At 37.5% G+C, this 25,356-nt stretch overlaps 4 protein-coding genes across 4 annotated transcripts; 1 reads left to right on the top strand and 3 right to left on the bottom strand.

The window, feature by feature from the left end:
- On the top strand, nt 230-7,092 carry LOC18780684 (auxin response factor 6). Its single transcript, XM_020562547.1, has 14 exons — nt 230-1,402; nt 1,968-2,080; nt 2,261-2,359; nt 2,444-2,500; nt 2,583-2,738; nt 2,902-2,986; nt 3,243-3,333; nt 3,613-3,777; nt 3,858-3,980; nt 4,136-4,208; nt 4,363-4,510; nt 4,640-5,769; nt 5,925-6,115; nt 6,594-7,092. The coding sequence occupies exons 1-14, from the start codon at nt 1,360-1,362 to the stop codon at nt 6,787-6,789; spliced, it is 2,670 nt and encodes an 889-aa protein (XP_020418136.1). The 5' UTR covers nt 230-1,359; the 3' UTR covers nt 6,790-7,092.
- Nucleotides 10,043-13,702, bottom strand: LOC18781515. Its single transcript, XM_020562551.1, has 6 exons — nt 13,447-13,702; nt 12,544-12,712; nt 11,713-12,399; nt 11,098-11,533; nt 10,858-10,939; nt 10,043-10,590 (listed from the first exon to the last, which is right to left on the bottom strand). Exons 1-6 carry the CDS (start codon nt 13,474-13,476, stop codon nt 10,384-10,386), a joined length of 1,611 nt encoding a protein of 536 aa, XP_020418140.1. The 5' UTR covers nt 13,477-13,702; the 3' UTR covers nt 10,043-10,383.
- Nucleotides 18,163-20,043, bottom strand: LOC18778441. The gene is made up of 3 exons (XM_020562554.1): nt 19,549-20,043; nt 19,399-19,464; nt 18,163-18,843 (listed from the first exon to the last, which is right to left on the bottom strand). Exons 1-3 carry the CDS (start codon nt 19,720-19,722, stop codon nt 18,322-18,324), a joined length of 762 nt encoding a protein of 253 aa, XP_020418143.1. The 5' UTR covers nt 19,723-20,043; the 3' UTR covers nt 18,163-18,321.
- Nucleotides 20,799-25,211, bottom strand: LOC18781423 (putative hydrolase C777.06c). The gene is made up of 10 exons (XM_007211590.2): nt 24,912-25,211; nt 24,687-24,822; nt 24,331-24,458; nt 23,760-23,907; nt 23,565-23,670; nt 22,856-22,914; nt 22,189-22,224; nt 22,003-22,112; nt 21,751-21,812; nt 20,799-21,240 (listed from the first exon to the last, which is right to left on the bottom strand). Exons 1-9 carry the CDS (start codon nt 25,073-25,075, stop codon nt 21,755-21,757), a joined length of 945 nt encoding a protein of 314 aa, XP_007211652.1. The 5' UTR covers nt 25,076-25,211; the 3' UTR covers nt 20,799-21,240; nt 21,751-21,754.

Below are 25,356 nucleotides of genomic sequence, written 5' to 3'. Positions count from 1 at the left end.
CTATCAGCTATGAGCCTATCACCATACTTTAATTGTATAGTGCTATCTAATCAATCCATGCATGTTAAAACAATTTCAAACTGTTTTCTTCATGCCTGAACATTTTCCACTCTCCCTGCTTTTCAAGGGTATTTCTGCAAAAACCATCACCATCGTGCCCATTTTTATTTCACTGCATAAATCACCGCTAGCGGGGAAAAAAAAGAAAAGAAAGGGTAACCCACCCATCAATCAAAAGGAACAAAGAAAAATTTGCAAAACCTTCTCTCTCAAAAAATCTGACACTTTCTCTCTCATACTGTCTCCAAAGTCTTTCTTTAATTACTTGTTCCCATGGTATAAAAAGACAGCCAAAAATAATGGCGGTTGTGCTTTGATTGATTGGAGCAGAGCAGAGAGAGAAAAGAGAGAGAGGTAAAGCAATAGTGGCAAAGCCAGCAAGCACTAGTAGTGTACTAGAACAATCACCACCACCGCATACCAGACCGAGCAACCTTGTGTTTCCATCCATTACTGGAAAACTGGAAACCAAACCCAACTCTCGGATTCTATTATATGCATATATTCTTTCTTGAAGAGTATCTGTTTCTGTTATCTGTTAGGCTGTTTATGCAGGGTGATCATCACGAAGCTTTCAATTTGCTCTCAGAATAATGCATAGGCTGTGTGCTTGTGTCTTGCTTTCTTTTGGGTTCCTTATGGTCTGAGATCTGGTCCTTTCTGGTTTTCATTGGTGGCACAAGCTTTGGTGTTCTGAGGCTGAGATCTGGTGCTTCTGTTAGCACTATTGGGTCTTTAGGCTCGTGGGTTTTGTTGGGTTGTTGCTGTAAATGCTTGGTTTTTGAGATTGAGCTATCTAGGGAGTGTAAAGCTGTGACTATGAAGCTTTGTGCTGGAGGTGGGAGTAAGTGAGTCTCAAATGTTGAGGTTGGTTTGTTAAGAGATTGTGGCATGAAGACTTTAATTAAAGATTGGACATTTTGGGGGGTGTGGTTGAGGTTGACCAAGTGCGAATGAGGCTGAAATTGATTGTGTTTTTTAGTGAAACCGGTTTCGGTTGAAGTTACAGAAGTGGGGGTATTGAGGGTTCTTATGATTATCTTTGCATGAATATGAAGCTTCATGCTTTAGTAGTTTCCTGACAAAGTTGTGCATGAAGTTTGTTTCTTTTGGGGGTTTGAAGGGATTTTGGCTGGTGAAGATATGATTTTATGCAGTAAAAAGAAGGGAGCTGAAGAAAAGGACTGTCCAGCACTTTGGGTGAATTTTGGTGTTAAATTATTGTGATTGAGTGTGGGCTTGAATAGTTATTTGTGCGCTCAAATTTGAGGCTTTCGACGTTTTTGAATCTCTGCATAGATGAGGCTCTCATCTGCTGGTTTTAGTCCTCAATCCCAGGAAGGTATGTTGAATGTTGCTTGCAGAATTCTTTTCTGTGTGTATTTTTCTTCTCTGTTGTCAGGATGTTAAACTGAGTTATATGGTTAATATGTTGTATGAATTAGGATTTGGGATGTTGATAACCCAAATTAGCCAGATAATTCCAGTTAGTTGTATTAAGCTATCATCTCTCTCTCTCTCTCTTCTACTTCTCCTTTTTGCTCCCGGAGACCAAAATTTCATCAAGCTTAACATATACTGTTCTGTATCTTCTCCTTCCTCCATTTTCTCAGCTGGCAGTGGCTTGATTTGGATTACTTTATCAGTCTCTGTCTTTTTCTTATGCTTGGGGTTTAATTTATATCTTGTCACAATCATCGTAAACTTCAAAAATTAGTGTGAAATTTGGTCGTTTACCATGAGTTCCAGAAGGTCATACTGATGGAAATTTTATTTCCCTCTTGATGAGGCCCTTGAATGCCATTTAAACATTCTTTAGATTCTCTAATTGGTGGCTTTATAATCATATTCTGAAACCTATTCTTTGTTTTTTATGGGTATTTATTTTGCGGAATTGAATTTTGCAGGGGAGAAGAGAGTTTTGAATTCTGAACTGTGGCATGCTTGTGCGGGTCCTCTTGTTTCTTTACCGGCTGTTGGGAGCCGTGTAGTTTATTTTCCTCAAGGTCACAGTGAACAGGTTTGCGTAATAATTTCGTCTGTTCTGCTTTGCAATAACGGGTTGAATCTGATTTATTTACATATCGCCAATTTACCTTAGTGAAAGGATGAATTTGTTTGTGTGATCAGTCTTCTGTAAATGTAATATATATTTTTGTTCTTTTTCCTCCCATGCAAACTGAAGTGCTTCATAATGTAGGTTGCTGCATCAACCAACAAGGAAGTGGATGCCCATATCCCCAACTACCCAAGCTTACCTCCACAACTTATCTGTCAACTCCACAATGTGACAATGCATGTAAGGCTTGCTTATAATTTGGTTAGTTTTGGTTTTGAAAATTCCTATATGCAGGTATCTAAAAGTTAAATATTGTAACTTCAGGCCGATGTTGAGACGGATGAAGTATATGCACAGATGACCTTGCAACCGCTAAGTCCGGTATGCCACTTTGCCTTAACTGGCTTTTGGAGTTATTGGTCTTGTTGATTGCTCTCATTGTAAATAACCTTCATCTCTGCAGCAAGAGCAAAAGGATGGGTACCTCCCAGCAGGGTTGGGCAACCCAAACAAACAGCCAACAAATTATTTTTGTAAAACCTTGACAGCCAGTGACACAAGTACCCATGGTGGTTTCTCTGTTCCTCGTCGGGCAGCTGAAAAAGTGTTTCCTCCATTGGTAAGTTCTCTAATTACTACATGGATTACGGCCATCAATTTTAAGCTAATTGCTGCAGTTCGTGCAATAGGTCTGGCACTTGGTTCCTGTCTACACATTATAGAATTTTCCCTGGTTTTATTATCTCCTTTTTGTTTCTGAGTTCATGAAGTTTGACATGCAGGATTTCTCCCAACAACCGCCAGCACAAGAGTTAATTGCGAGGGATCTTCATGATAATGAATGGAAGTTTAGACACATTTTTCGTGGTGAGTATTCTAAGTATTTTTCATGAAAAACGAAGAAAGTTTTCAATTTCCCTTCAAAATCTTGAATGAGTGAAGTAGACAGTGAGAATCAAGTTTGATTTGAAATGAGTACGAGTTTACACCTCATTATACATTTGTTGATGCTCTCCAGCTATTCTGCTGGTTTTCTGACTTGAATAATGGAACTACCATGTTGACAAGACTTTCATTCTATAATATGCATATTGGAACGGTTGTTGACTTTTTTATATTGCAGGCCAGCCCAAAAGGCACCTCCTTACGACAGGGTGGAGTGTCTTTGTGAGTGCTAAAAGACTTGTTGCTGGAGATTCAGTTCTTTTCATCTGGTAGGCTGTTCACTTATTCTCTGCTGTATGTCTTTCTTGGCTTGGCTGGCACGATCCAGTGTTGTGCTTTTGTCTAGGCATTTTTGAGTTATTTGATTTTTTCTTCTCTGTGTTTCTCCCTCTCCTCAAACTATCTTGCTGCAATGGATGGTATTTCTATGACATGAAAAATCTTTTAACTTTTTATCTTGGCTTGTCATATTTATCTGAGCATATGATTCACCTTAAGTTATGTGATGTTTTGCAATGCTCATCGTACTTGTTTTTTGCCTGCTTCAGGAATGAAAAGAATCAACTACTCCTTGGTATCCGGAGAGCTAACCGACCACAAACTGTGATGCCTTCATCAGTTTTATCAAGTGACAGCATGCACTTGGGACTTCTTGCTGCCGCAGCTCACGCAGCTGCAACAAATAGTCGTTTCACCATATTTTATAATCCAAGGTATGAGTCTGTGCAGACTGATGATATCAAATCTTTTGGGTTCATTGCTTCCCTTAATATTTACAGCACCTTTCATGTAGGGCTAGCCCATCAGAGTTCGTTATTCCGCTGACCAAGTACATCAAAGCAGTCTATCATACTTGCATTTCTGTTGGGATGCGTTTTCGAATGTTGTTCGAAACAGAAGAATCAAGTGTCCGCCGGTAGGGAATTATCTATATAATCTATATAAATAGAATAATTCAAAATAACGAGATGGGATTTCAATACATTAAAGACTGCTGTCGTCCTTTATATGAATTTTATTGTAGAAGTTATAAATGTTATTGATTGATAGCTGACAATTATATGTTATCAGCTACATGGGAACAATAACTGGCATAAGTGACCTAGATCCTCGGTGGCCTAATTCACATTGGCGCTCAGTCAAGGTTTGTTGAGATTAATTTCATATCTATGTATAACTTTGCTAGATCGATTAACTGTAAAGTGACTATTTAGTTTGATAGATGTAGTTATTTCAGGATATTACCTAATATCTTTTATAGTTTTGCTGGAAATTTATGATTTTTTCACTTAATTCAGGTGGGTTGGGATGAATCCACAGCTGGGGAGAGGCAGCCAAGAGTTTCGCTGTGGGAGATTGAGCCATTAACAACATTCCCCATGTATCCATCTCCGTTCCCACTTAGGCTTAAGCGACCGTGGCCACCTGGACTACCCTCTTTCCATGGTATGCTCATTTACTGCTACATCTAGGGCTAGTGTCAGCTCCTCTAGTTTATATCTACTTGCATTGAGGCACTACGAAAATCTTTTAATAATTTATTTTCCTCTCTACTTGCCTCCTTTGTTCTCTCAGGTATCAGGGATGATGATCTTGGCATGAATTCTCAACTTATGTGGCTTCGAGGAGATAATGGAGACCGCGGAATCCAATCTCTGAACTTTCCTGGCATTGGGGTCACACCATATATGCAGCCAAGGCTTGACGCCTCCATGATTGGCTTGCAAACAGACATGTACCAAGCTATGGCTGCTGCTGCACTTCAAGAGATGAGGGCAGTAGATCCTTCCAGACCGCTTCCTACATCCCTTCTGCAGTTCCAGCAACCCCAAAGCCTACCTAGCAGGTCTACTGCCTTGATGCATCCCCATATGGTGCATGAATCTCAATCTCAACAAGCCTTTCTCCAAAGTGTTCAGGAAAACCATCGTCAGTCACAGCCTCAGACTCAAACTCAGTCACACCTTCTTCAGCAGCAACTGCAGCATCAGAATTCTTTCAGTAACCAACAGCAGCTAGTTGATCATCAGCAGATTCCAAGTGCTGTCCCTGCCATGACTCATTTTTCTTCTGCCTCTCAATCCCAGTCACCGTCTTTGCAAGTCGCCACCTCACTATGCCAGCAACAGAGTTTTTCTGATTCTAATGGGAACCCTGCAACCAGCACCATTTTATCTCCCTTGCACAGTCTCATGGGTTCATTTCCACAGGATGAACCATCCCACCTTCTCAACCTGCCTAGAACCAATCAATTAATATCATCTGGCGCATGGCCATCTAAGCGGGCTGCAATTGAACCTCTTCTTTCTTCTGGAGTTTCTCAATGTGTTCTGCCCCATGTGGAACAGTTAGGACCTCCCCAGACTACCATATCTCAGAATTCTATTTCGTTGCCACCGTTTCCTGGGAGAGAGTGCTCAATAGACCAAGAAGGGAGCACTGATCCACAAAGCCATCTTTTATTTGGTGTCAATATAGAGTCCTCATCTCTTCTAATGCAGAATGGGATGTCAAACCTTAGAGGAGTTGGCAGCGATAGTGACTCTACAACCATGCATTTTCCTCCAAATTACTTGAGTACTACAGGCACTGATTTTTCACTTAATCCAGCAGTTACACCTTCCAGTTGCATTGATGAATCAGGTTTCCTGCAGTCTCCAGAAAATGTGGGCCATGGAAACCCACTAAACAATAATTTTGTTAAGGTAAGTTGCAGTTGCCTTTTTAAGTTTTGTCTCTTTGATATCTTTTGGTTTATTTAGTTTTGTGAGGAATTTTTCAATTATAAGTGATCTGATAGTGGCCTTAAGCAGTCTGTCTTCATTCTCGTCCTTTAAACAAACTCCATAATTATTTGCAGGTTTACAAGTCAGGGTCCTTCGGGAGGTCACTGGATATCACCAAGTTCAGCAGCTACCATGAGCTGCGCGGTGAGCTTGCTCGTATGTTTGGCCTTGAAGGCGAGTTGGAGGACCCTGTGAGATCAGGCTGGCAGCTTGTATTTGTTGACCGGGAGAATGATGTTCTTCTCCTCGGGGATGACCCCTGGCCGTGAGTTCCCACTTCTATTACTATTTTTTGGTTGAAAACTTAGGCATATTCTCCTAGCTATGAATTGTAGGATGCTTGTCTTAAAATTGGTGCGCTAGTCTGAACTTTGAAAGACTTAATACAAGAGTTTGTATTGCTATAAGTTGTGAAGAGTTTAAGATTAGGGGTTGTAGAGAAAACTTGTTAGTATTTTTGTCTTTGTTTTATTATTCTGCTAAGAAAGAAAGACTTATTTCTGTGTTGCTAGGCATTTGCAAATACGACACTCCCCGCAAGACCACAGTTAGCTTTCACGTTATCTAGGATTTTGTAGCCAATGATTTACATCTATTTAGGCTCAATTGAAACATTGACCACTTGACAGTGAAACTTTCTGGCACATCATAAAAAACCCAAATTGTTTGTCTTTATTTTGGAATTTGCAATTTAATTCGGTTATTAGCTGAATCTTGATTCATTGATTTTATGCTGATACCAGGGAGTTTGTAAATAGTGTGTGGTGTATCAAAATACTCTCACCACATGAAGTGCAGCAAATGGGAAAACGAGGCCTAGACCTTCTAAAGTCAGTCCCAACTCAGAGGCTCTCAAACAATAGTTGCGACGACTATGGAAGCCGGCAGGACTCAAGAAATTTGAGTGGGATAACATCCGTGGGGTCACTCGAGTATTGAACGACTTAACCGGTTAATATACCGTTCTCTCTTATGTAATATTTGCATCTCCTCCAACCCTTTTTAGAGTGGGAAGGGATGCCTAATACTTAGCTCAAGACCTTAGTTTATATATAAGCTAATACTGTAATTAAGTGATACATATATATTTTTTGTTATTTCCTTCTGTCGAAATACTACAATACATATTTGTATCAGGTTATTAATGTTTGTGAAAATAGCCTTAACAAGCATATCGCAGTATATTTCTGATAAAGTTTACATAATGCTGAGACATGAAGTACTGGAAAATGTTATAGTTTACTTTGACCCTGTCTTGATTCTGACAGTACTTCCAAGACTTAAATGCCATGTGATAGGTCTATATTACCAGCTAGGCGTGGAAAGCAACTCTCTTTGCTTCCATTAATTTGACAGCCTTGTTGGGTTAGAAAGTTCTGTGGAAGACAGACGCATGAAGCCCCACGTTTGCTTTCAATTACTCTTTTTTTCCTTTTTTTTTGCCTTCGAAATGCTGGAACTTTGAATGTCTCCCTCTCTCTGATTGTATGTGCGCCGTAAAAAGCACACATCTGCATGTTTAAGTTTGCTTCAGTTTTGTTGTAACCCTGTAATTGCATATCAGGGTTCTTCCTCATGTTCATATCTAAACATGATCCATCCACATGTGCATGCAAAAATCGAATATCATGACTACTTTTCCTCCACAATTATTTGAGGCCCCATGTGGTGTCGGTATTGCATGTCGTCCTTGAGTCTTGTTTTTCTTTTTAAAATTTTTATTTTTACTTTTGTCCACATTGTTCTTACTTGGTTGAAAGTCCCTTGCAAACTCTCTGCTTTCTCAAATCTTACAAATTGGGATGGAGTATCATTTCCAATTCTTTAATCACGTTGGGTGAGGAAGAGCAGAAAAACTTGTGTGAAAAGTTATCCTCAGTCAATTATGATATATCAGGTGAAAAGTTATCATGCGTAATATATTGTAATTGATCGAAAATGACAAAATAGTACTATTTCCGTTCTACGCAAAGTTATCATGCGTAATATATTGTGATTGATCGAAAATAACAAAATAATACTATTTCCGTTCTACGCAAGTGTTTCTCGAAAAAGAGAGGCAAAGTTATAGTTGAGCACTCTCTTTTTTTCAGTGCGGGACTGGACTAGATGGTCAGTGGTCACTGTGTAAAGGTAAAATAGATATGAAAGGTTTGGGCTTTTTGATGCATGTTGTGGGGTTGTCTGTGTGTAGTGTGCAGAGATGGGATTTCTTGAGGGATGGAATGGTGACAAAGGTAGGGCACACCATCAACAATAATAGGAGAGGACCAATAAAAGGTAGGTTGGCTGGCAATGCAAACAAGCCCCCACAATTCAAACTCACTTTATATTATGGGCAGGGACTTTTTCTTGATCTGACATTGTAATAATTTGTATGACTACTCTTTTTACATGACCCCACGCTCTGTCATCCACCACAGTATGACCAAATCAAAGTCCCCATCTTCTTTAACACAGACAAGATGAGCTTCTCTCTTGCCACTTTTCTTGTGTCTACCTGAATTGAACCTCAGTCCAACCTATGGAGGAGGAAATTAATACCAATACTTCTATGCACTATGATTTGAATATCTTTTATAGGAGTTTTTTTCTCTCTTCTAATATTATGGTAATGCCAAGTTTTCATAGAGGCATGATCCTGATAGTTTCATGATCACAGGTAGATTGTTTGTTATTGGTGCCTAATTCATGATTAGGATACATTATTGTGTGACGGAAACACCACATGATAGCATGTTAATATGATGTTACAAGTCCACCCAAATGACAGAACATATACAACTATTAAAACAATATACTCGGTTAGGGTTCATATCTTTATTCATAACATGGCGTAAAATATGCCCCAACGTGTTACTGTGAAACAAAATTTCCCTTTTATAATCTCTAGGGATTACCCCTCATGGAATTGGGCATCCCGTGGTCCACATGGGATGGTATGAACTGAAAGCCAATTTTTGCTCCTGCAAACATAAACAGAACTCACAAAAAGTATGTTTCTGCCATTAATACCACATTTGTAATTTTCCGATTCAAAATCAATAATGTAGGTGGGTTTTGTAGACCCACAGTTTATGCAGGGAAGTATTCTTAAATTTAGTTGAAAACATGTTTCAAAAAGTGAATGTTTACTGGATGTTTAGCATGTTTGCAGCATGCCTAGAGGTGTCTAGGTTATGTGGCCTGGCCTGGGGCATTTGGGGTGACAAATATAAAAAGAGGTCTTTCAAGTTAAGGTACCCAATTTAAAAGGAGCTCCAACTCTAGGGGTGTGCACAAGCATGTGGAGTTTGATTAAATAATACACAAAGGTAAACCCTTTGTCATATGAAGTGGGAATAATTATTTCATACAAAGTCGGATTGGTAATAATAATGATAAAACTTAACAAGAATCAGAAGAACAGTGAGAGAAAAAAGAAAGAAAGATGTGCATGAATGAATTTCAAGTGGAAATGGGCACCAAAGGGCTTAGGACTTGCAAGATCAAGAATACTTTTTATATTTTTGGGCTGCCTTTCAATGCTTTGTATGTCCAGAGACTAACCCAATTTGATGGTGGTGGGCTGAACATGAGCTAAACTAACCTTGAAGAATTCATAGCTACAAACACACTAGTCAATCTAGTGACAAAAACAATCATTCCCCGAAATGGCGATGATAAATTTAGGCCCCGTTGATATTGATAATCATTTCAATTTTAGTTTTTAGTTGTCATTTTTTGTGTTAGAGTATAGAGGAAAAAGAAAGAGAATGGAAGTGAGAATAAGAGTGAAGATGAGATTGAGAGAGAAGATGAAAGGGGAGGATGAGAAGAAGGATGAAGGAATGACAAAAGTGAAAATAAAAACTAAAAACTGAAATCCATTTAAGTTTTTATTTCACTTTTGTTCCTCCCTCCCCTCTTCCGTTCTCATCCTCTCTCATCTCATCCTTACTCTCATTCTCACTCTCATTTTCCTCTATACTCTAACGCAAAAAATAAAAAATAAAAATAAAAATTGAAATAATTATCAAACGGGCCTTAGCTTCACCACAAAAGAGAGAGTAGAAACAGAACCAAAAATCATTTGAAATAGCTTTTGTTGGTTTCTCTTTCTCTCAACTCTTTGATCACTCTCCTGTTTCTCCTTTGTCTCCTCTCTCTTTATATTAAAGAAAGAAAAGGCATATTTAACCGAATCCACATATCAAATTATAGGCTAAAATTTTCATTGCAAGTATTGTCATTCACTCAACTTATACTATTTATTATCTTCTTCCCCCACACTTCTCTCTCAGAAAGTAGGGAAGACAGCTTAGAGGGGTGCAAACAATGATGGAAGATATATGCTTAACATTCATATGCATCTTTTGAAAAATTCACTTCATGTAACAAGTAACACACTGTGGTTGCTCTGTAGATACAAATTTGATTAGCATATACAACAGCACTCCTTGAAGCATGGTGTGTCCCGAACACAAACAAGAGGTCACTTCTGCCAAGCTTTGCATGAAAAAGCAATGTCTTCTGCTCTATATGTTCTCTGGTTTATGACAACCAACCACAACAAATGTAATGAGATGATGGCATTCGTCCAGTCTGGCGGATGTATTCTGCTTGAGCAGCGGTTTTTTCTGCGTTTTGATTTTTCTTGGCTTCAGCTGCTGCTCGTTTCTCTTCGGATCTTTGCCTAGCTAACGCCATCTTCTTTACCATCTTGGATTGAGCTTGTGATCTCATTTGTTCAATTTGAGCCTAACAAGATGTCCTCTTAAATTAGTTCTGACATATAAAAGTTTCCATCTACACAACCCTCCATATAAAAAACATATCATTGGAAAGTATGAGACACAATTAACAGAGAGGTCAAGCAAGCATAATTTACAAGACTGTTCCAATCGCCGGATATAGAATTAATAAGTGGAGCTCACTGAACCAGTTACAATACACAATTCAACAGGAACAATGGTAAAGCTTTCAGAGTTAAAGATAGAACAATTGTGCTGAGTAAAGATGCAATACCTCTATTCTCCGCATCTCTGCTTCTAGTTTTGCCTTCTGCTGACATTCCCATGCTTGGATTTTGATTTCATCACGCTTATATCTGAGAAATATTGGCATTCTCTAGTTATGTTAGGATGGTAGAACATATGTACATGGTTTATGGTACAAAATCAAAACAGTTCTCTATTAGGAAGAAAAGGAAAAAGTGATCCAATTGAATTTCTCAAAGTACGTGGGTTATTGGGTTAAAGAAGAAACCTTGCAGTATGTCTAGATTTCTCAACTTCCTCCCATGCAGCTGCACGTTTTTCAAATTCAACCTGCTCAACTTCCGCCATATCAATTTTTTCAGCAGCAGATTTTTTCTCCTGCTCATCTTTACTTGCCCAAGCAGCAATGTTCATCTTACCAAGCTGAACACCTAGTTCTACAATCTCCCTCCTTGTCTTGAGCTTTAATTCTTCTTCTGACAATTGTTTCTTGTTGTTTTCAACTCGTGGCTGTGCTTCCCCATCAGTGGTAGGTGTGGGAGCTGGTGCACCACTTCGAGGAGTTGACGGGATTGAAGAAGTTGGGCTGCGGAGTGGGGTTGTTGCCCCTTCAGGAGTAGCAGTCCTTGAAGGCTCTTGACTTGGGATAGGTGTCATTTCTGTTCCCATATCTCTCATTGAGACTGATCTTATGGCAGCAGTGCCTGCATAAACAGAAAAACAAAAAAAAAAGGTTAAATTCCTCTGTCTCTGCTTGCACATTGAACACGTTATTGTAAATTTCCCATGAATCCTTCACCCTGTAACTCTGCTAAAGAAAGAAAAATCTTATATAACATAACAAAGCACCAATGTGAAGTTATTAAAGCGAATGAAAGTGAACCTGTGTTATTTTCGACAGTACTCTTCGAACAGGGAAAATTCCTGTGGCCCACTTCCATTAAATCTTTACTTTGTGAGGACGCATCAATCAAAGCATTCCCACAAGCTTGACCTGAACTCGATTGAGGTACAGAAGGAACAAAAGAGAATTTATCGAATCCAATATGTGATGCAGGCTGACAGAAATCGACCCGCTTTGTGTCTGCTACTCTTCCATTTAGCTTATAATCATAATTAGCAGACTCCGGAGCCACCCTCACCATATTTGTCACCGGCAGCCGAATTGTTTGGTTTTGTAAAGCACTCTTTCTAGGAAAATTAGCTTGTACAATTTGCTTATTCATTATCCATTTCTCAGCATCATTCCACTTAGACGGCATAGTTCTTGAGAGTGCTCTTGAAATGTGCTTATGTACTGACTTCTCCCCTTTATGAAATTCAAAACTGGATGAACTAGCATTACTATCATAGTCAAGATTTTCATCTTCCATTGCTCTCATGGGATGAATTGCACTTGAACTACCACTGTCACCCTTTGTACATTGTTGCAATCTAACACGAACGGCATCACCATTTTCTCGTGGCAATGACTCCTTCATTTGGCAAGAAGTTTGATCACTTTCTCTCAGGTCCAATGCCGGTTCACTAGACAAATTTGTAGACAGAACTTCTAAACTGGAAGATGCAACTGGACAGCATAACACTTAATGAGTAAACAATTTAGACAATATAAGCCTAAGAAATGCACATAAAACCTATTCAACAGATGCTCTAGGGTTCTGATGGCAAACAGAGTTAAATACTATGAAAACAAATAAGAAGAGAGACCGACCTTCCTCGTCTCCATTCATGGGGTCTAACAAGCTGTTTTTGAAAAACTCGGAATCATCAAGCTTGGAAGGAGAAGTTCTTGAGGAGTTACTGTTTGATCCATCCTTCTTTCTATGATGGTGAGGCCCCATGAGCTTCATCCTCAGCTTACTAGGGGAAATAATACCAGTCTGGAAAAGAAAAGAAAAAGGAGACAGAAAACATTATTACCCTTCAGCCCACTACTAAAAATAGATGGTAAAAGTTATAATCTTTGTGAAAGAATCAACTGATAAAGCAAACTCAAGTAATCATATCACTTCATTCATTCCGAATCATCTCAATTTCGAACCAAACATCAAAATGGTAGCATGATTTTGAGTTTTTCTTTTTCTTTCTAAAATCAACAATCTCTGAAAACAGTATAAAGGCCATAATCAAGTCTGACAAACATATCACAATCTCTTCTTCATATCACCCCAAGTCTTAAAGTCAAGTTCTTTTCTGTTCCCGCTAGATTCATTCTGTCAAGTTAAACCTCTCTGAACACAGTAAACTCAGGAAAAACAAAAACAGAAATATCTAATTAATAAATGTAGAAACAGAATTACCTACTAATTAAATATTACAATGAAGACGCAAAGGGGAAAACCAAATTTAAGTAAGGATATAAATACTGTAAAGCCAGTGGAGGATGAAACCAGTTTCATCAAAATTCATGGTTTTTGGGTGCATTTTCTCATTTCCCCACCACCCCATTTTTAGAAACAACCACCACACCCCAAAAAAAAAAAAAAAAAAAAACCCATAACCAAAGAGAAAACTGAACATGAAAAATAGCTCCATTCATCTGCAAAAGAAATTGAGAAAAAAAAGGGGACATGGGTCTTTGTTTTTATTTCATGCACAAAAGTTAGCGACTAACCTGAACTTTGTGTATCCTCTCGTACTCCATTAGATCTCTCTCTGCCTCTGTCTCTGTTTCTCTCTCTCTCTCTCTCTCTCTAAGAAGTTTCTATTTTTCTCTACAATATTATCATATTGAGAGGAGGAACAAGAAGGAAAGCGAGACCTTTAAAATGGGTGAAAAAATCCGAGTCTCAGTCTTCTCCCTCTCTCTCTCGCTGTGTGTGTATTTTGACTGTTTTCGTAGGCAGACAAAGACAGGCGTGTTACACAGTTCCCTGGATGATCTTTTGTTTAGTTGAGCTCCTCTGCAACACAAGCCGTGCTGTACTTATTTCTGATCTTGGCACGTCATCACTGGGACCCACATATGGTGGGCCTCATATGACGTGGCAAAATCTGCGGCGGGTAACTTCCATTCTTCGCGACCTCTTTAAACGGTGGTTGGCGGGCTTTTCCACCGGACCAAACGAGTAATTGCCGACTTTTTACAGAGTCAATGTTTTTTTTTTTTTTTTTTCTCTCTCTAAAATAATTTATATTTCTTTTTCTTCTTTGAGTGTTTTTTACCAAGAGGACAAAGGTAAGTATGGAAATGATTAAAGGCATAGAGGGTTTTGAACAGTGGCAATGATGAAAAGTAGAATTTCAATTTTCTCTGCATAGTTACTGTGGAAAGCAAGTGGGTCAGACTCAATCAATCACAAAAATTTACCATTATGTTTAGTGGCCAATCTAATCACCTAATTAGTGGCCCCTAATTTTGCTTTAGTTTATCATAAATCAAGCTTTCCCTTAATGGATTATCACCTTGATATTTGGACTGATTGTCTACTTGAACTTTCGAATTTCGATGGTCCCCCACCTCCACCCAATTATTCCACTATGAAGTTTGAACAAAACCTAATTATATTAATAATGCATTTGCCAATCAATTCTCCCAATTTCTACATTTCATTTCATGTGAAATTTGAATTGGTTGATGAACCTAACCAAAGGCAGGCAGCCAATTAAACAAGTTGGTGATTTGAATCTAGAGGCAAATTGTATAACTAAACTCAGTCTAAGTCAAAATAGTAAGTATGATTTTCTTTTAAAAAAGAGTGGAAATTTTGTAAGAACAAACTTACGTTATCGTAATAGATCACTATGAAAGATATCCTTCAATTAAATAAAGATGACTACCACTAAACCAATTGTTTATAAAACAATGGGTATCATCGGTTTTGTATAATGTGCTAAAAATCAATCACGATTTATGTTATCCTAAACAAAATCACATAATTAAGTTAGCAACCAGTTACTTCTTACACTAATTTTCAACAATATTGTTTAACCCTTTAGAAAGCTCCATAGGACACTTTAATATGGTGAAAGGTAACGTTTTTTCTTGTTGAATGTGCATGTGAGCAATCTCTGTGTGTTGTCTTTTTCTTTAGCCAAAAAAGGATCTTAAGTTCATAATTGTGTATGTTCTTCTTCTTGATATATACCAAATAAAAAGGAAATTATCAATTAATAATCACAGGAATATATTTTGGACATTGATGATGATAGCATGGCTTCTTCTCTGCATCCGTACAATCGAAATTGGATGGTTGTTTGTTGTTTCCTTCTTCTTCTTCCTCCTTCCATCAAGATCATGTGTGTATTTAGCAGAAGATTTTCTGCACATATGATGTGAGACTCTGCCACTTTTCTTAAAATTATATCCTATATCAATAATATTATAGATAAATAAATAAATAAACTTGTATCTTTCATTATTAAATAAATACCTAATTGGTGGGAAATAAAAAAACAAATGGCTCCCCCCTAACAGCGGCATAATACCAGTGGACATAGTTGATATAAAAAGAAATTAAAGCAGAAGAAAAAGGGCAAAATGCCAAAGGGCGATTAGTTGAAGAGATGTGATTGGAGGAACATGAAAAATGAATTTGTGTAAGAAAAAGAATGAACATTATTCCTGAGTGTGAAGGTGAGGTCAGCAGTCAAAGTGTCAAAGATACTTTTGGTAAACACATGCTCCAGTCCAATGCAGACTCATTTTTATTTGTTAATGTGAATGTGAATGTGAATGTGAGTGATTGCGCATTGAATAGTGTCCAGTCAGAGTCAGATGGGTCATTGCGTTGGGGTTTTCTTGTGGGGTTCAGAATTCTATAAGCTTGTCTTATAAATTAATGGTGATAATGACTATCCTTTGTTTTGCCTTCATCCTCTAAAAGCAGCGAGAGAGACTTTCATGTAATGGAAGTATCACTTTTGTTATTTTAATTAATAGCGTAATAATATCGTTTGTGATCGAAAATAACAGAACAGTACTATTTCCGTAACAAGAAAGTTTTTCTACCTCTAAATCCTATTCTTTGGGCCATTAGTTTACCTAATTCCTGATTTTACCTACACATACATAACAAATCACTTAAAACATACCGTGGTTTGAAACACTCCTCTCATCGATTAGAGTAATTTCTACAATTGCTTGTATACAAAAATATATAACTAAAAAATTAAATTATACTAATATCTATGTAAATAGGACTTCGAATCCCAACACTCTTGGTTTTCCCCCTCACAATATATAACCCTACTACTCCATCAACAAAAATATATTAACATTATCCCATAGGAGGCAAAGTAAGGGGGTCCCCCCATATTTTGTTTTTGTTTCTATAATCCTTGGGGTCCTACACTTACGATTCTTCAATTTGTTAAGAAAAGAATTTGAGCCCCAGAAACATTCTTCACGCAGAACTTGAAATGTGGATGTGTGAATTTACATTTGCAATGGATCCTTTGGATTGTGACTTGTAGCCCTACTCATCACATGCTGTGTTTTCCTTGTCAAGATGGTCCAAATGCATAATCAATCCATGGATGAAATGTGCCCACTTGGCTCTTCCAAATGTTTGAAAATTTGACTGAAATGTTGCTTCATTAGCCTACTTCTCTGACCACATTCTCCACATGGCAGAGATAAGAGAAGTCGGCTAACCTCCCCGTTCTGCTCTTTTTTCTTGTGCTCATCATGTTTGTTTAGGCCTCATTCGCTGGGTGGCAAATCATGGGAGTATTTGTGCTTTTAATATTTCAGAAACCACATACCTAATCAATTCAATGCTTTTCCTTTCATTAAAACGTGTTTATCTTCAACTCTTTTTTTTATTTGTAGTAATATGTACATATATTTTCTTATGTTGATTGTTTATGATTTCACTTCTTATGATATGTGATGCTTATATTGGATGGGATTCTCTAAAATTTATATGAATTGTGATTGTTGATGCATCGTGAGTTTTATAATTCTCATAATGCATAAACAGCTGACAATTACTCATACACGTATGGACAATTATCACTCAATTTACACAAAAACGGATGACGGATTGTAGGCTCATTGCCTATCATAGGGTGAAATGGCATGTGGGCATATATAAGAAGAGTTATGAAAAGGCTGAGCCTTGATACTCGATTGCATTAATAACAATTTCTTATTCAATTATGGGCAAAACCAAGTGTCCATATTAAACCCACAATTAGGCCTAGGAAACACAACTCGCTATCACCTCACCTGTTTTTTCAATGCATTGATGTGAGGTTTTGTTCTGTAAAAGCTTAGGATCAATGGTAGAGGTAGAGGACCTAGCAAAAGTAAATTATATTTCATATTGTATAGGCAAAAAGACTGAAGTAGTAGTAGTCAATTTTAAATTGTGCCCTAGTTTCCTTTCCTTTAGTCACATAATTCAAACTTTTACCGACTTTTGGCTGTAGAACTTGTAGACCAGGGTAAAGACCTAGCAAAAGCACCCACATGGCTGTCCACGGAAAACTACATCAGCATCAATACTTGCATATATTGCGGTATCAAAAGAGATTTTAAATACAAAAAAAGAAGAAGAACAAACTAGGCAGAGGGAGAGGGAGTGTGTTAGGCCTTTTGGGGCAGAGGATACTAAGTTTGTTTTGACCCTATATGAAATGAATCAAAAGAGCACAATATGACCTTTTGCCTTTCTGATTTATGGGTCCCTTAAGCTTGCCACTTTTCCTCTAATCTTTGAAAGTTTTTAATAGCTTTTGTTTTGATGTGAAGCACTTCTTTTAAAAGCTAATTCTTATGCGATTCCTTTTTTTTATATTTTTTTCTCAACACAAGGATAAGGTTGGTTTAGCTTTGATTTTCAGTCATTAGTTTATGGTTTACAACTTGTATTTAGGAACTTAAAGTTGGATGCATTTCATTGCAGGCCATTAGTTTCTTAAAGAGAGATAGAGATAGAGAAAGCAAAGGGATATATACCTAACAAAGGTGATTTGTCTTGGAAAGTTTGACAATTTGTTTGGTTATAATTTTCTTCGAGAGATTTTAAGACAGTAGGGTCATAAAATCATTGAAAAGTCATGCAATATTGGCCTGCACTTTTGACTATCCCAAACTGTAAAGAGCATCAAATGTTCAAATTTGACACAACCAATATGCATGCCGGCATCAAACCAAGCTTTAGTGGGTGCCTTTAGATTGGCTGGCTAGCTACCCACTACTTAATTGGGTCCTTAAAACGATTTCCATATTGATGTCGAATTGTCTGCAAAAAAATGCAGAATTTGCTGGCAAATTTTTTGTTTTGTTTTTTTGTTTTTCATACCGGGGATATTGGAGAGTAGGATTTGAACAGAGGACCAAAATTTTCCATTGTTTATATTCCAATCTTAATGCATCAATGCATTCACAAACTTTGTCATATTTTTATTACTTGCCTTGCAAGTTAAAGATAAAAGATTTTGTAACAATGGTATATATCATTTATAAATATATATAGGTGGGTTTACAAAAAAACTATGATCTGATCAGTGGCCAGCTAGTGCTCAAATTAATTAATTATGATCATACTATGGAAGTGCTTCGCATGAGATGCCCTTCTTCTTTGCCTTCTCCTCCAGTTGTTTGTTCCAACATTTGATGAGGAGGATAGAAGAACTGAAACTTGAGATCGTTGTCACCACTGACATACACCACTCGAAAGATGTCGTACTTAATCTCAATTGACACGCTTTCGAGATAGGGCAGCATTGCTTTTCTCTGGTCTGAATTTAGAATCCATGAGTAACAACATTGCAGAGACTTCCACACAAAAAGAGAAGCAATTCTTGGCTTGGTTTGGCATTTCAAGCAAACACCGGCAGCCACGCCTTCCATCTTCTGGAAACCGGACTTGAACATTGCTAAGCATGCGTAAGAGACGTTGTTCATGTCGCCGCCATTGACAACCGCTGTGCTCATTGACACCGTGTCACCTCTGCAAAATTTTGCAGCACAAGACCCGTCTCTTGATTCTCCGGCGTATGCATCAAAGAAGGAGTGTTCGAGTAAGATAGCCATGCTCGACATGTTCGTTAACATTGAGAGCTGAATGGGAAGAAAAATCACTGGCTATGAGAAACATGGGGGAAAAAGTTATTTGCAATGAATGGTTTTGATGACTTTCAAAATTGTGACATGATCAAAAGCGTTTCGTAGCCTGTTGTGCGTTGTTGGCAATCCAGTAGGCATGAAGAAATGTGCACACAAATGCACACACATTACTTTATATGCATAATGAGAGGGAACAATTTTATAGAGTAATGCAAGATAGAAGCACTAAAATCCTAACCCTAATTTCTGGCTATTGGATATTTTAAATCTTTGTTCTTGATGGAAAACTGACTTTGGATTAATTCCTCAAGTTCAATTAAACAAGTTTTTGGAGTAAAATCCATTGATTGCTTAGTTGGTTTGCTCCATCTCCAAGTAATATGCATATATCAAGATTGAAACGACACCGTAAAGGCATACATGACATATCATACATATACATGGAGCAGAGCAAGCAAGCTACCTTTTTTGTCTTTAAAAAAAAAAAAAAAAAAGAACTAGAAAAGAATTTATAAGAGCAAGATATGAGTAGCTAGTAACTGGACTTACAAGGCTTGCAGTCAATGAGTCCTTGTTTTCACAAGATCTCTTCAGCCATGCTCCAAACCATATGATCTGAATATCAAGGGGAAACAAACCAGATTAATGTCAAATTATTGAGATGAAATTAATTAAACAAAAGTATTATTTTAAACATACCATATTTCCATGGATGCTCTGCAAGATGGAGCTTTGTACACAGCCAAGAGACTCGGTGCACAAAGAGAATTGTTTGAGGGCATTAAGAAGGTCATCAACCAGCACAACAGTTGGTCTGAACACGAAGATACTTATGTCCAAATTCCTGTTGTTGAAAGGCACGAAGCATGCCATAAATTACTCTCTCTTTTTTTTCTCTTCTAGCTTTCTCTGTGTGTATGTGTGAAAATAATCAAAAGCAGAAAACTGGAAACTTCGACGAGAAAATGTGGGGAAGTTGTGGCCTTATTAAGTATAGAGTGGTTGGAAAGCTTGGAAAATGAAACTTGATCAAAGGGTCACTGCAGTTTGCCTGGTCTTCTTCTTTTGGCTTGTGTTGAAGCAGAGAAAGGGAGACTTCAAATAAAACAAAATAAAAAAGACTTGGAATTTTAGTCTTGTGCATGCTTTGACTCTTTCAAGATTGATGGAGTTGTTGAATTTACGTTCTAAATTTAACTATAAAAACATTAAATAAATGCATGGAATATGTTTTCGAATTCTCTTTTTATATCAAGTATTATTGAGAAATATAATTAGAAATGGGTGTTGTCGGGTCAAGACTTTCCAGGACCTTGTAGTTGGAAAAACTAGTAAGCTGCTTATTTTCTTTGACCAATATTTTTTATTGATACAAGCGAGCGATATTATATTTTAAGAGGAGAACATCCTTCTTAGTCAACTTAACAAAATCAATATTTGATGAACTTTTTTAAATTAATGTTCTTTAACATATTACACACAGGTGGCACGTTCTGATTGGACAATGAAAATGAGTCATGGTGGCAATGTCAGCAATGAAATCCCAAGAAATTTGACTAGTTCGAGAATTTTGGCAGTCACAAAAACAACGGGTTTGACTGGTCAACCAGAAGGATGCCTTCTAGAAAAGGACAAGTCCCTGTCTAATATCTCTACCGTCCCAGAGATTCCTGAAATTTCTTCATCAAAGCGCCATGCTTCCACAGTTCCAACGAATGGCATGTTTTAGCTTTTACTCATAGGCATAGAATGGCCATATAATGATGGTTAATAGAAGCTTTTGCCTAAAACATAATTATAATTTGGCTCAAGCTTCGAAACCTCAAACTAATAGTGTTCAATTATTGTTCCTCGTGAGGCTTACTAATCTGTTTGTCAAATTTGTACACCACAATTATCACATCATTCGAATTATTACTAATTAGCTCTTAATCTAGTGCGACGTTTTATTTCATCGATGAAAGATGTCAAAAATTTGAATTCCTCCCCCTCCATTGTTGTTACAAAGAAAAGGTAACTACAGAATTCCATAGATTGAACACTTATCCGAGTGGAAAAAATGAAAAGAATTATTTAATGCAAGTGTTTCCAGGAGCTCCACCTGCTCCTCTAACATAGCTTTAAATTTTGAGGTGCCTCCAAATTTATATCCACTCTCTTCAATAACTATGATTCATCAATCACCGGCTAAGAAAATTACAAGGCTCACCATCATAATTCGAGTTTTTTGAGCATAAATTTCCTAATCCTTGTAAAATTATTTTACCTCTTCAGTCACTGCAACGATAAGGTGAGCTTCAAGAATATTGCAACTGCTTCCTCCCATAAACATGGGATGGAAACTGTATATAGTATATACTATATATCATTTTAAAACACACCTACATTAACCTGCATGTATAACATCGAAAAACATGAGCAGTTTTGTTTATCTTACAACTCTATTGATATTTGCAAAGATAACACGAGACACAAAAATATTATTTTAATTCATTAGTTCAAACGACTTTAATGCTGTTCAATTCGAATCCCACTGTTACGTGTTCTCATTTCACATCACTTAAAAACTCAAAGATGCATGTGGTCTCAATTGGAGGGAGGTTGAGGAAAGGATTCAACGAGGAACATCACTCCATCGATGATGGATGTACAATTATGCTAGGTTAAGAGGGAGCAGATATACAGAAAGGAGAACAGAAAAGAAAGAACAAAATAAAGGAAGCAAAAGAAACGAAATTGCCATATTATGTTCTTTAAATAAGTTATACTGAGAACCAGATGTTTCATTGTCCATTTAATTAAGTTCTCAGTATTCTTTGCAGTTCAAATATGTACTTGCATTAATACCAAAATTCACAAATTGCCTGACTAATTGAAAGAGTTCTAAGAATGCAAACACACCTTATCATAGGTCTATGGGGATTCTCAAACCATCATGCGCAAGCTGCACTGGTATCCCTTCCCTATATTCAAACAACAGAAATGCTGAAAGCATAAGTTTCTTAAGTCGCGATACTTCGCACCTATACAGAAAGTGCATTACAAAAGTAGTACCATTGTCAATTTAGCTCTAAACTAAAGCTAGAAGATCAATGCCACAGAACACTGGGACTGCGATCCAATTGAATAAAGGAAAGTGATCATAATTCTTACCTCTCAGACCATTCCGTAAGAAATTTATTGTCCTTGTGGTGATCAAATTGATGAGTCATTCCAATTAACAAGGCTTGTTTTGGACAAATCCTCTTCACAGCTTCAAGAGTCTGCAAACATTATAGTTCACAAACATGAACATTTGGCTATAAGAAATGCAGACGTTTTTTAGTGCAAAAAACAAACCTGTGGGAGGCAAAGGTGAACATTATGGGATCCAGTCTGCAATGAAACAAAAGGCAAAGCAGATTATGAAGAATATGCCTTGAGAATAATAGGAAATGCAAGACGAGCGAAGCTCCAAAAATGAAAGGACGAACATGAGTTAGCAGAGTTTGAAATCGCAATTTCCGCTAATATACATGAATGCAGATTGATGTATGAATGAAAATATACAATTATATTTTAGAATGACACTGTACGAAATTACCTAAAAGGACAACATAAATGGAAAAACATCAATTGGGGGATGCCATGGCAGCATCCTTGACTTAGGGGGTGCCCAAATAGAGAAAGCAAGAAGGTGGGGTTGGTGGTGGAAGGAGTGAGAGGATGAAAAGCAAGAGAATTGCAATGGAGGAGTAACAGAATGAAATGAAAGATATAGTTTTCCCTATAAAATTTCCAAAAGAGAATGTAGAACTGACGGACAAAAAAAAAAATCTGCCTAGAACCAAGCACCGTGAATTTGTGCACATGTGTCTATGCTCGTGCTTGTACATTTGCATCTGTTGAGATACATTATTTTACTTGCATGGCATGCATATTATCCCAAATGCAATCTCAATGCCTACAAGGGTGAGTCAGTATAACTGTACAAATGACGGTGTGTGAAAACAGACTTTCTACTGACCTTGTATAGAGTGTCCAAGATAAGAAGATCCAACTGCCCAGCTCCATCTTTTGAAATGACTGCAAAATTAGGCCAGAATATAAATTCAAATGTACATTTTTTTTACAAAGAAACACAGAGAATGCCTTGAAAATGACAAAGCGCATCATATTTACACGTGACAAAAACAATGGTGAACTACATAGTGGGGGTGTTCACACCACGAGATGTTTTGGGAAGGCCTTTTATGTCAAAAACTGACTGTCCCGACTACAGGCTGAGAAAGTTTCTAAAAAATGCTTCTCCATAAGGAACAATCCCCGTAGCCAATGAACTAATTTACTTAATAAAACATTTTTCTTATTAAAAGTGATAGATATACCTGTCATCATTATCTCTGCATATATTAATGGATTCATCACAAAAGTACAAACTAAAATGGAAGGGATAAATTGACCCAAAGTATTCATACTCTCCTTCGTAAAGGGTTTCTCCCGGTGCTTTGTTGGTGAAGTTGGGAGTAGAAGGGGCAAAACCAACCCAGATAATAGGACGATGTTCTAAGAAGGGATCCTAAACATCTTATCTTCAAATACTCTAACAAAGTTCAGATTTCTCTTAATCATGATTGAAATGATTAAGGGTACATAACTAATTAAGGTATAAAATTCAATGTGCACTGATAGTATAAGGAATATCCCTAAAGTACAAGGAACTAATCAACACTCACCATGTTCTGTGCTTGCAGGAAAGCGAGACACATCAGATATGTAAGCTATTCTACATCTTTCACCAAATAGATAACCCAAACAGACATAATCTTCCCCATGCATCACCTACATTTGAGGAATAGCAGTATGAAACTAGAAGATAAACAAGGAATAGGATATTTATGTCTGACTAGAAAAGGTTTAGCGAGAATAACTGGCAAAGGAATAAATTGTAGGCCAGATGCAACAAACGATGTTTCACAATTCTCCTCAATTATCCTCCAGTCAAGCTGTGCTACTCGTCTCAGTTCTTTTCCTTCCTCAACTTTTTTCTTCACCAAGTAAGAAAATTTCTCTGCAATGCTATTCAAAGGTACAACAAGCATAATAAGGTGAACTGCGATTTAGACATAAAAACTGAATGACAAAAAAAAAAAAAAAAAGAAGATAAAATGCCTAGAGTAGTCTTCTCATGAGTAACATCTATAATTTTCATTTTATGATGTGAATCCTAAGTTTTGAGTCTGCATTCATGAAAGCAGACTAAGGCTCGTGTTGCCATGACCAATCTATCATGGTGGAAAATTTTACATTCATACATCCAAAAAAATTTGCTCTAGGAACTATTTCAATGAAAGCAGATGGACCAACTAGATACCAAAAGCACATCAAAGAATCATATGGTCATCAGTATCACAATTATATCTAGATAAAACAAAAAAGCAAACGGAGTTGATGTTGGTCAAAACGTTTGAACAGAACAGTATCCAAGTTCACCCAAAGTACCTCTCCATTGCATACTGAGTTAGGTAGATGGGAGTAGGGTCAATGTCATTTGTGGGACTATATGGTTGAACAGCACGTATATCATCCAGACCAAGAACTGCATCAGCGTGTTCATGAGTCAAAATAATCTGCAGTTGATACAAAAATTAGTTCTTATATATTCCCAGCATTAACAAGCTTTCAAATACAAAACGAAACGTATAGTGTTATAAATAAAGTTGAAGTCTTGTACAACTATCCAAGCCAAAAAATATACATGCATTCGTCTAAAACATTGATTTTAATAGGCCAAATGTTCTGAAAATAATAACTAGCCATACACGCGAGAGACAAAAATGTGCATAAAGAAAACTCACAGAATCAATTCTAGGAATCTTATAGCGAGTGAACCATCGAATCACTTGCTCCCTGAAAGTCTTTCCAACATCAATCAATATATAACTGTGCTTGCCATCACTTGGGCAATAATCAATCAAAAGCGATGTATTGCACCTGCAAACACAAATCACTCAAATGTTCATTTTCCTCAACATTCTCGGCAAACAAACAAGTACACAATGACAGATCTGAACTTCAATTACCGGTAATTAGGGTTTTGGTCCGGGGGGGTGGAGAGCGCCTGAGGGCATACGTCGCAGGGATTGGAGGGCTGGATCAGGCACATTGCGTTGGGGACGGCGCTCGAGCACCCGGTCCCGAGGAAGATCAGCGCCGATCGACCGCCATTGTGGTCCTCGGCCGCCATTGGAGAGTCTAAGTCGGAAGTTTTCCAGAGAGAGGAGAGAGGTGGCGCAAAGGAAGGGGAATATTTGGTCTGCACATTGGCCCGGGAAATAAACGGTTTTATCGGTGGGGCATCTGTCTACGTGGCGTAGAATTATTGGCTCTATGTATCTACGTTAATTTACCTGGTAGGTAGGCAGGCAGGTTGGTAGGAAAAGAACTTGACTGAAGAATCTTATTAGGCTTTAATAAATAAATAGGCTTTCTAATTTCTACGTTTTTCCATTTTTGTTCTTAATTTTC

This window comes from Prunus persica, chromosome G4, assembly GCF_000346465.2.
Source record: "Prunus persica cultivar Lovell chromosome G4, Prunus_persica_NCBIv2, whole genome shotgun sequence".
Taxonomy (NCBI): Eukaryota; Viridiplantae; Streptophyta; class Magnoliopsida; order Rosales; family Rosaceae; genus Prunus; species Prunus persica.
The sequence above is the reverse complement of the archived record's forward strand: the minus strand, read 5'-3'. Positions and strand labels throughout refer to the sequence as shown.